General features: G+C 42.8%; 1 protein-coding gene across 1 annotated transcript; it reads left to right on the top strand.

The window, feature by feature from the left end:
• Nucleotides 1–2,884: 2,884 nt before the first annotated feature.
• On the top strand, nt 2,885–10,599 carry NDUFC2 (NADH:ubiquinone oxidoreductase subunit C2). The gene is made up of 3 exons (XM_004279837.3): nt 2,885–3,209; nt 8,431–8,574; nt 10,417–10,599. The coding sequence occupies exons 1-3, from the start codon at nt 3,041–3,043 to the stop codon at nt 10,464–10,466; spliced, it is 363 nt and encodes a 120-aa protein (XP_004279885.1). The 5' UTR covers nt 2,885–3,040; the 3' UTR covers nt 10,467–10,599.
• Nucleotides 10,600–11,778: the final 1,179 nt, after the last annotated feature.

Here is an 11,778-nt window from a genome sequence, read left to right as displayed (position 1 = left end):
CATTTCTCCAAAGAAGACATACAGATGGCCAAGAAGAACATGAAAAGCTGCTCAACATCACTAATTATTAGAGAAATGCAGATCAAAGCTACAGTGAGGTGTCACCTCACACCAGTTAGAATGGGCATCATCAGAAAATCCACAAACAACAAATGCTGGAGAGGGTGTGGAGAAAAGGGAACCCTCTTGCACTTTCGGTGGGAATGTAAATTGATACAGCCACTATGGATAAAAGTATGGAGGTTCCTTAAAGAACTAAAAATAGAATTACCATATGACGCAGCAATCCCACTACTGGGCATATACCCAGAGAAAACCATAATTCAAAAAGGCACATGTCTAACAAACGCAGTAAGGTAGATAGCTAGTGGGAAGCAGCCACATGGCACAGGGATATTGGCTCGGTGCTTTGTGACAGCCTGGAGGGGTGGGATGGGGAGGGTGGGAGGGAGGGAGACGCAACAGGGAAGACATATGGGAACATATGTTTATGTATGACTGATTCACTTTGTTATAAAGCAGAAACTAACACACCATTGTAAAGCAATTATACCCCAATAAAGATGTTAAAAAAAAAAAAAAAGGCACATGCACCCCAATGTTCATTGCAGCACTATTTACAATAGCCAGGTCATGGAAACAACCTAAATGCTCATTGACAGACGAATGGATAAAGAAGATGTGGCACATATATACAATGGAATATCACTCAGCCATAAAAAGGAACGAAATTGGGTCATTTGTTTGACGTGGACGGATCTAGAGACTGTCATACAGAGTGAAGTAAGTCAGAAAGAGAAAAACAAATATTGTATATTAATGCATATATATGGAACCTAGAAAAATGGTACAGATGAACCAGTTTGCAGAGCAGAAATTGAGACACAGATGTAGAGAACAAACGTATGGACACCAAGGGGGTAAAGCAGCTGGGGGGTGGGAGTGGTGGTGTGATGAATTGATTGGGATTGAAATGTATACAGTGATGTGTATAAAATTGATGACTAATAAGAACCTGCTGTATAAAATATATATATATATATATAAAATTCAAGCCATCCAACAACAAAAAAATTCTTCCTAAGATATACATCTAACTATAAGGGAACTGTTTGTCCAAAGCACAGAGCATTCTGTTGTCTTAATTTCCTCTGTCTGAAGCAGAGAGTGTACTGTCCATCAGTGACTGCAGCAGGTTAGTCCTTACAGAACTGGTCAATGAGCAACACTCCCTATTCTTCTTTGTTTAAAGGAGTCAGAAATAAAAACAGTATAGTATATATAGAAACAACTGTGAAAAGGACAGGACCCATAATATACCTATGTACAACATCATGGAATCCTAGAATCCTAGAGACTCTCAGAAGAGCATTCGAGGAGGATTTATTTTTTACAGTTTTCCTGAATGAATAGCTGATTAGGCAGTGTCGAGGTGTTCACCATCTCATAAAGCAGCCTCTCCTACATGTGCAGCTGTTTCTTAGGGCATTTAATGCTGAATTAATATTTTTCTTCCTCTTACTTTTACCAGTTGGTCTCTGGAACAATACATAATGAGGTTCTATTCCCATTTCTGACAGCCCTTCAAGTGATACACAAAGGGGAAGTCCCACATTGTGGTCCTTTCTGTTGAGAGCCTACTTATGTCAGGTACTATGCTAGGCATTATCTCTCTCTTTTTTTTTTTTTTCGGTACGCGGGCCTCTCACTGTTGTGGCGTCTCCCGTTGCGGAGCACAGGCTCGGGATGCGCAGGCTCAGCGGCCATGGCTCACGGGCCCAGCCGCTCCGCGGCATGTGGGATCTTTCCGGACCGGGGCACGAACCCGTGTCCCCTGCATCGGCAGGTGGACTCTCAACCACTGTGCCAACAGGAAAGCCCCTTTTGCTATAATTTTAAAAGGAACACTGTGGTTAAAAAAAAAAAAAAGACTGTGCATATGTCAGTAGTATTTACATAAGACAGATTCTCAGACGTAATTACTGGGTCAAAGACTGTGAACCTCTGAAACATTTGCTGCCTTCCAGGAAACTGTTCCAATATACGTTCCTTTGGAAAATCCTAACTTGAAATGTTACGGATCTGATATTGCTTTTTGTAGGCATAAAAGCCTCATCCTTTATTAACTGAAACTTAATTCTTCCACTTTGGAGATCAATACCTGATGCATACAGCTTCGCAGTAACCTCTAGTTTAATCAGCATTCCTCTAGATAAAATGTTGAAGACATTTTAGCTCCTTATCAGGAAGGGCTGTCTAAACAGAGAGCTGTTCGAAGATCGGAGCTCCTCAGTCCTGGAGGCAGGTGAGCAGAGACTGGACAATTACTTGGCAGAATGTTATAGATTCCTTCTTTTTTTTCAGTCCTCAAATCTTTGGGAAACACCTCGTCCCTCAGCGACGTGCAAGGACCTGAAGACCCAGGCTGAATTTCGAGAGTTTAGCTAAGTGATCCAGTCCTGGGATTCTCCAAATTCTTTATGGCTGCCTGGACCTTAATTTTAGGCTTTGTGGAGGGTGTGCCTGTGCGAATGAATGACAGGAAACGCAGGAAATGAAAACTAGCTTTTATTTTATTTCAATTAATTACGTTTCTTAAAACTATCCATCAAGCCCACTTGTGGGTTTTGGATACAAAGATAAATTCTTGCTGAAAGAACATTCTGGGGCGGGAAAAGGAGAGGCAATTGTGGGTGGGGGAGGTTGGGCGAAAAAAATCAATATCTCCTAGTCTTCTCGCAGTATGGCTCGTTTCCCGTACTCCTCGACCCCAGCTACCAAGCCCTGACATCCCTTCCGTGGAGTTAGCGCCGGCCGGCAAGCGAGCAACGCCGGACACTTAGTAGCCCGGAACCTCGCGTGCGCGTTTCCGGCAGCAGCGTGCAAGGGGAAGTGTTTGGGCGCCGCACCGCCTCGCGCCATGCCCTTCAGCACCGCGCTCGGAGGTGAAAGCTCGTGGCTTGGGTCCCGGCCGTGGTCTTGGTGATTTTCTTTGTAGTTGGAGGTCAGAGGCCAGGCCTCAAGTGGAAACGGCCTCACCATGATGAACGGCCGGCCGGGCCGAGTGCCCTTACAGTTCCTGCCGAATGAGGCCCGGAGCCTGCCGCCGCCCAAGCTAACCGACCCACGGCTCTTCTACGTCGGCTTCTTGGGTTACTGCTCCGGCCTGATTGATAACGCGATCCGGCGGCGGCCGGTGGCGTCGGCCGGTGAGGGCTGCGCGGGCGGGATGGTCTGGGAGGAGAGGGGGCCGTAGGGCTGAGGGCCGGCTCTGCCTTAGGCTGCCTGAGGTGCCTCCGCTTTTCCGGGCCTTTTCGCGTTAACAGGCCCCGCCTCGCCTCCCTCAGGTATCCGCGCCCCGTGAGCTTCTCAGAATCGGGCCGGCCAGAGTGTCATTTCAGGAAACTGAGATGCAGTGCAACCCACGACCTCGCAGTGAGTCTGTGAAGGACCCCGGACTGAACTGCCTGCTCCCCTCTCTGTTCGCGCTGTGGGGTGTGCAAAAATGAGCGATCAGTCGATGCAATGCACTACTGACACTGCGTGCATTATAGCATTTAGTCTTCAGACACCTTGGGTGGTGAGGTGGGGGAGAGGTATTATCCATAATGGGGAAACAGAGCCTTAGATTAAAGCAGCTTGCCCAAGGTCCTAAGTAGCACAGTCTGTTTTTAAACTTCAGAGTTTAAAGAGTGCTGTTCAGAACCAACACTTCTCAGATTGAATGTGCATACTAATAACTTGGGGATCTTGTTAAAATGCAGATGCTGGTTCATTAGATCTGGAGAGAGGCCTGATGGTCCCAATCTCCCAGGCGCTGCTGGTCTGGGGACTTCACATTGAGTAGGAGGCTCTAAACCACTGGGCTCTATTTCCTAGTAGATCAGTGTTCACCTGTCTGAGACCAGTAGTGATAGTAAGTGACACAGTTAACTGTGCTAAAGTCTATGGCTTTCCAAAGGGAAGAGAGGGAAACTTTGTAAAAGGTGTGTTTGAATTTAGCTTTGATATGTCAGACGGATACTTGGAGAGAGCCTTCCAGGCCCGTGGGAGGCTAGTGGGAGTGAATGGGGGCCAGCTGATGAGTGAGTGCTGAGTAGGGTGATAAGGCAACAAAGATTTAGGTGGATGGTGGCAATTTATTCTCTAGGCAGACGGGAACCTTACATGCTTTTGAAAGCTATCAGAGGAAGTTCAGTGATTGGACCTGTGTTAAAAGGTCAACTTTGTTAGGAACTGATTGGAGCCAGGGAGCCCAGCTAGGAAGAAGGCTAATACAATGGTCCAGGCAAGCAGGAATCACCTCACTTGTGCCTCTTTTGCCTTCTTCCAGCTGTATGTGTGCCTGGAGGTCGACTCCCAACCCACCAAATTTTGGCATTTCTAGTGCTCAAATAGAGTTGAGATCCTGTGTGCTTTGGACATGCCCCCACTCCACAGAAAGGAGTGATCTTTGTCCATTTCTGCCACTAGGAACTATGGGGTGTTCTCCCTTATCACCACTCCACACTTGCCCACGCCTGTCACTTGGTGTAATGGAAGGAGCTCCATTTTGGAATTAAATGGCCTTGCTCCGCTGCTTCCCAGCCATGTCACCTTGGGCAAGTTACTTGGTCAGAGCTCAAGTTTCCTCATCTATAAAGTGAGAATAATTCATCTTTGCATATTTTTTTTTTGAGAATTAAGTGAGATTCTATAGGCAGATGCCTGGCACACGGAAGGTGCCTAACAGGTTTCCCTTTCCTTAGCTCTTGTTATGCAAACAGTTTACCATATATTTGTTCAACCTTAACTGAGCTCTTTCTCTGTGCCAGGCAGTGTTACACATTGGGTGTATGGGGGGAGGAATACTGTCCTGCCCTTGAGGAACTCCTAATTGTGTCAGGGAGACAAACAGATCTGGGTCTAGGTGTGACAGACAGGTATTTTGATAGAGGTGGGTGAGCAGAGAGTGCTTTGGGAGCATAAAGGAGGTTCAGATCAGAGGGATCCTGTTCCAGAGGAAGAAACGGTTGGCTGAGATTTGAAGTATGTATCACTTAATCTCACCTCATTGTTGTCAAAGAATGTTTTGTGCCTTTTCTGGGAGACAGAAGAGCATAGTAGTTAAGAGCACAAGCTTTTGGATTTGACACCACCTCCTCCCTACTAGCCATTTGATTCTGGAGAAGTTACTTATCTCTGTGAGCTTTAGTTTCCTCATCTATGAAATAGGGATGGTGTCTACCTCTTTGTGTGGCTGTGAGAACTAGGTGAGATAATGGATGTAAAGCACTTAGCCCAGGCCTAGGGGTCAAAGTTCCTGAGTTCCCTGGGTTTCCCCTTAGTTGCTTTGGAAAATTCAGGTCTTGAGGACTTTATTGAAATAGTTTTCCTCAGTAGCATTTATTGAATGCATACTGTGTTTATCTAGTTCAATGTCTGGCATATAGTAATGTTCAATGAGTATTTATTGAATGAATGTGTAGATTACAAGGAAATATAAAACATTGTCCCAACCATCCAAAGATTTACAAACCAGATGTGCATATCTATTAAAAAGGTGAATTGTGGTACAACTTCATGCACATAGGAGGAGTGGGGAAGAGAAATATACAGTGGATTTTCCAACTATGGCCACGGAGAGTACCTGACATTCTGTAGGTAGTTGGAATATTCTGTCAATGAAATCAAGTTGTGCAGATCTTTTTCAAGTTAGCAGAAAATATTAAATACAATTTTTTCTTAAGCTTTTCTCCCATCACCTGTTTTTAAACCCTTGTTTCTGGTTACCCCTTACCTGCCCTAAATTTAGAGTTAGTTGGTATCTAAGTGTAATCCACAAAATTAAATGTTTATTGATTTCTAGTTTAATATATCAGTAGTTTATGGCATTCTGCAAAGAGCATCATGGCTTTCAAGTTTAGGTTCACTGAGTAAAGGAAAGAAGGGGAAAATAATTGTGGGAGGGTTGTGTATGTGGTGAAAGGGAGACCACTGCTGAAAGAGAAGAGGCTAGGGAAATGAGGACTTGAGAAGAGGCCAAGCCATGCCTTTAGGGCTAGGACACTGATATCATCTAAATCTTCTGTGAGGGATATGAGTAAGCACAGAGAGTCTGAGTCTTTGTGTAGTCCAGTGGCACATGGGAGAACCCAGCACATTTTGGTTTGCTGTATTACAGGTGGCCCATTAGGGGAAGCAGTGGCTCTTTGGGCTAAGGGAGAATGCAGAAGAGTCTGGGCCCTGTCCAGTCCCAGGTCATAGTGATACTTTGTATTTTTATTGTTTTACAATTTTTCCAAAACACTATAATAACTACTGTGAAAAAGATAGGTATTATCTTTGTTTTAGAGGTAGTAAATTGATTTGCCCAAGGCCATTCATTATATATTTATTAAGTGCTGTCTGTGTGCTGGTATACAAAGATGAATCAAACATTGACTTTGCCTGATAGTAGAGAGAGAAATAATTACTATAGCAATTTACATATTAATAGAGATGAGTTCATCCTTTTAACTCTAGGAAAGTTATAGGAAGGTTTCTTAGCAGAAGTGATGTCTGGGGCTTCCCTGGTGGCGCAGTGGTTGAGAGCCTGCCTTCCAGTGCAGGGGACACGGGTTCAAGCCCTGGTCTGGGAAGATCCCACATGCTGCGGAGCAACTGGGCCCGTGAGCCACAATTACTGAGCCTGTGCGTCTGGAGCCTGTGCTCTGCAACAAGAGAGGCCGCGATAGTGAGAGGCCCATGCACCGCGATGAAGAGTGGCCCCCACTTGTCGCAACTAGAGAAAGCCCTCGCACAGAAACGAAGACCCAACACAGCAATCAATCAATCAATCAATAAATATTAAAAAAAAAAAAAAGTGATGTCTGAGTTGAATCTTGAAGGATCAGGAAGTTGCTGGACAGAGAAGTAATCAGTGCGTGGTATATAGAAGCATGAAGGAGCCTAGTTTATGTGAGGAATTAAAAGTAGTTCAGTATTGTTGGGCACAATGTGCATATCAGGGAGTGTCAGAAGATGAAGGTGGAAGAGGCAGCTCATGAAAGGCCTGGGAGATCATATGCACGAGTTTAGGGTCCTGTTGACCATAATTGAAGAAGGGACTGACAGACTAGTTTGTGTTTTAGTAGAAATTCCTCTAATGACAGGGTAAAAGCTGGGATCAGTGTGGAGTAGAAAATGAGGTGAAAGGGAGACCAGTTAGTGTAAATGCGCACAAGTTCCCTGAAGTGAGGAAAGGAAATATTTATAAGGTAGGATTGACAGTGACTGGATGTAGGAGAAGAGGGTAGGAAAAAAGATAATTACTATGTTTATTACCCAGGACATGGATTCCTGGGTAAATGGTCTTATTCTCTGAATTAAGAAAAAGAGGTATGAATAGGAAGGAACTGAGTTTGTTTGGGGGTATTCAGGTAAACGTATCTGTCAAATATTTGGCTATATTTGTTGTTCAGCATGGGTGCCTGAGTTGGACGTTACTTATAGATTATAATAGATAAAACTATAGGAATAAAAAGTTCTCCAAAGGAACATCTATGGGATAAGAAGAGGGCTGGGAATAGAATTCTGAGGCATAGCTAGAAAACCTGCCCTTAGCCTTTTGCAAAAAAAAATTTTTGTATATAAAGTTTATACCTTTGCATCTCCCCTTCACATTTAAAATTTTGGCTTTCCTAGATCATGTGATCCTCTCCAGTCTTATAATAGGATGATTTTTTTAGTAGGATGATTTTATTTATTTATTATTTATTTATTTGCTGCTCCGCGTGGCATGCGGGATCTTAGTTCCCCAACCAGGAATCGAACCCATACCCCCTGCAGTGGAAGCGTAGAGTCTTAACCACTGGACCGCCAGGGAAGTCCCAGTAGGATGATTTTTTAAAGATAGTTTTTGAATAAGTAATATATGCAAAATTACAAAATTTAGCAGGTACAAAAGAGAATTGAGATATATTTGTCGTACAGTGTACTGTTTTAGTAACCACTAGATATGCAAAAATAAATTGGTATATGGAGACAAACCACATTGCTTTTAGACCATCTGTAGAGGACTTTACCTCTCCTCGTCATCTTCTGAACATGTCCTGGAATACAAGCTAGTGTAGGTCTAAAGTTAACTTATTGAAAAAGAAAAACTTTTTTTTCTGTTTCAGTCTGCCATTCAAGTTTTTGTACTTATCCACCTTTTTCCTTGAAGAAACTTATAAAACCTGAATTTTAAAAATCTTGGGTTCTGTTGATAGTTATATTTGTAGACTTAATGTTGCTTTTCATAGTTGCCAGATATCCTGAGGAAGATGTCCCAAAGAATACCCATGTACAAAAGCCTTTTTTCTTAAAAGAATGTCAAAAGAAATAAATTATATATCTGAAACATGAAAAATGTGATTTTTAATACACGTGACTGATTTTCGCTTTCTTTGGGATTTGTTTCAATTTCAGGTTTGCATCGCCAGCTTCTATATGTTACTTCCTTTATTTTTGTTGGATATTATCTTTTAAAACGTCAAGACTGTATGTGTGCTCTGAGGGACCATGATATGTTTGCATATGAAAAGTCACATCCAGAGGATTTTCCTGAAAAAGGTATTTCAAGTTAATTGCAGAAAACTTCTTTCTTATTCTGTATCATTTTCCCTGGTTAATCTTATTTATGCCTGTGGCTTCAGTGCCTTCTGTATTCTGTTGACTTCCACATCTTTGTCTATAGACCAGCATTCTCTTGAATTCATATATCCAGTTTCTGGCTGAGTACCTCTGTGTCCGTCAGACAGCAGACAACTCATGTCCCCTCTGCTTGCCCAGACCTTCTGTTCTGTGTCCTGCTTCAGTGAATGGCACACTGTCCACCTAGGCTCTCCAGCCAGAAGCCTGGGAATCACCTTCAAGTCTGTGTCTTTGACTTCCCATTAGTCATCAAGTCTAACCGTTCTAATCCCTAAATAATTCTCAGCTCTGAACTCTCCTCTCTACCCTTGCCACTACCCTGGTTCAGGCCCTGGTAATCTCTTGTGTGGGCTCTTGCACTTGCCTCCAGCTTGCCTCTGCCTTTAGTCTTACCAGAAATCACATCTGTGTGGGTAAATACGGATGTGCTTAAAACAGCTATCCATTGCCTTTTGGATAAAATCAAGACTCCCTAGGATGGCTTGTTTTCCCAGGCTGAGCTAATTACCTGGTAGAAACACTTAACTCATACCTCTTATCCACCCCTTATCACACACAGGCTGTGTTGTGTCCCTCACTGGACTGTAGCTTCATCTTTGTTTCTCCAGCCTCCAGCACAGAGCCTACACATAGTAGGCACTTAATAAATAATGGCTGGCCTGAACTACATAGAGCCCTGCCTCATCTCCTGCCTCATGAAATGCTGTCCTGAACCTGCCCTATATTGCTTTGTACATGCTATACCTCTTTAGTCCTCCTCTTGCCCCATTTCCACTCTGTGCACCCAACAAATTCCTGCTCAAGATTCATCATCTCAATGAAGCCTTCATCCAGCTATAGACAGGAATTTCCTTAGCATACTCTACTTATCTTTGTGCAGCTGTGAATATAACTGTAATACAGCTGTTTTCTTGTTCATATTTTATACAGATACACAATATAGATGTGTACATACGTGAATGAGTGTAGGAAATTTTTGAAATTTTGTAAATATATAGATTTTTAGATTTTCCTATTTATGTAAAAGTATAATATTAAGCATTTAAATTTCATCAGACTGAATGATGATGTGTAGGGTCCTATTTAGCTCTGAAATTGTATTACTCTAACATTTCCCTAGCCTTCAGTCACATATGTGATGTTTATGGTGGATCAGAAAGGCAACTTTTTTTTGCCAATGAAGAGCTCAAAGACTAATACAAAGCCATGAATAGTAGGTGTATCAGGGATGGGAAATACTCAGAACTGCTGGATGTTAGATCTGAAAAAGGAATCTTGGGAATATTGATTTCTAAGAGGGAGACCCAGTATTAGTTAGTCCTCAGTCCCAGACCTCTGGCTCTTTGCCTCCACATTTCCACTAGCTCCCTCTGGCAGTGAGTGTAGCCTCACGGGCTCATTCTCTCTGAGCAGCAGATTACTGGCAGGTGTGCCAAGAGCCTTCTGCACGGACAGTGCAGTCATGGAGAGCTTGAAGGCCCCAGCTCCTGGCCCCTCCCTATTCATTCCTTCTTTTACCCCTTCAGCTAGGATCCCCCTGGCAGCCCTTTGCCCCTCCAGATAACCATCTGGATGTCACCACAGATTCTTCCAAAGTTATTCTTCATTCAGTGGAACAAAATGCCTCAGTGATTGCCAAGCCATGGTTGAGGACTAGAAAATAAGGCAGTTCTTAAAAGAATATTAAGTGTTAATTTTTCTTTAGGAAATACGATTTTTTAAACACAATTTAAAAATCTTCTGTGATCTTTCTTTTTATAGATAAGAAAACTTACAGTAAAATTCTTGAAGAATTCTATCCAGTGCGTTGAAGTCTCCAAAATGCTTGCTCCGGTTTCACTGATACTGGTTTTTTCTGAATTTTGTGGAACTGTTTCTGTGACATCTGAAGTTTATGTTAATCTATACATTAACACCTTGTGATTAAAATGGTCATCATAAGCACTCTGACTCCTTTTTGTCATAAGAAAAATAGTTCATCAGAGAATGGTCAGTCTCCATTTACCTAGTTTTAAGAAGCCATCTGGGAGATTTAAAAATGGGGTTCTAGTTCAGAGTTGGCAAACTACAGCCTGTGGGCCAAATCTGGCTCACTGCCAATACAATTTTACTGGACACAGCCAAGCTCATTTGTTTATCTGTTTATGGCTGCTTCCATGCTACTGCAGCAGAGTTGAGTGGTTGTGACAGAGACCTAATGGTCTGCAAAGCCTAAAATATTTAATATATGGTCCTTTACAAAAGAGTTTTGCCTGCTCCAGTTCTAATGCCAAGCAAGCCAGATTATGGAAGGTTTTGTGAGTCGTGCAGAATAATTTTGACTTGATTCTGTAGGTAGTGGAAAGTCACTAAATGATTTTAAATAGGAATAACATGGTCATGTTTGTATTACTGAGCTCTCTGCAACAACATAGAGGGTGGTTGAGAAGGAGGAAACTCAAGACCAGGAGAACAGCTGACACGGCAACGGGGTCTCAGCTCTTAGATGGATCATCCTGGAGAAAGTGGGCTCAGTAGCTAATTCTGTCCACAGTGGAGCTTGGTGCAATTAGAAGTAAGAGATCCCACCTAACTAGAATGAGGTTACTCTTTATGGCTTATCAAGTCCAAATGCTTGTCCAAAAAGTTTTTGTTTCCAGGGTCAGATTTTATAATCAGATTAGGTTTTGGAGATTAATAAAAGTGTTTGTTTATATGTGATTTCAAATTAGGTGGCAGTCTGAATATAGGCAGATGGGCAAATCAGATGGTTCCATCTCTCTTCTCTTGAGTCCTACTTAAAAATGAAATTGTGTCTGAGAAAGTACTTTAGAGGTTAATAAAGATATGTACAAATACAAGGTCTTATTTTTTATTGCTACTGCAATAAATATAGTTCACCTGTGCTCAGCAGGTGTAAGAGTGTGAACCACTCACTCAGAGTTGGGTTTTTTTTTTTTTTTTTTTTTTTTGCGGTACGCGGGCCTCTCACTGTTGTGACCGCTCCCGTTGCGGAGCACAGGATCTGGACGCGCAGGCTCAGCGGCCATGGCTCACAGGCCCAGCCGCTCCGCGGCATGTGGGATCTTCCCGGACCAGGGCACAAACGTATCTATTTGGAACCTAGAAAAATGGTACAGATGA

This window comes from Orcinus orca, chromosome 8 (assembly GCF_937001465.1).
Source record: "Orcinus orca chromosome 8, mOrcOrc1.1, whole genome shotgun sequence".
NCBI classification, from domain to species: Eukaryota; Metazoa; Chordata; class Mammalia; order Artiodactyla; family Delphinidae; genus Orcinus; species Orcinus orca.
Note: the sequence above shows the minus strand (reverse complement) of the source record. Positions and strands in the feature narration are given on the sequence as shown.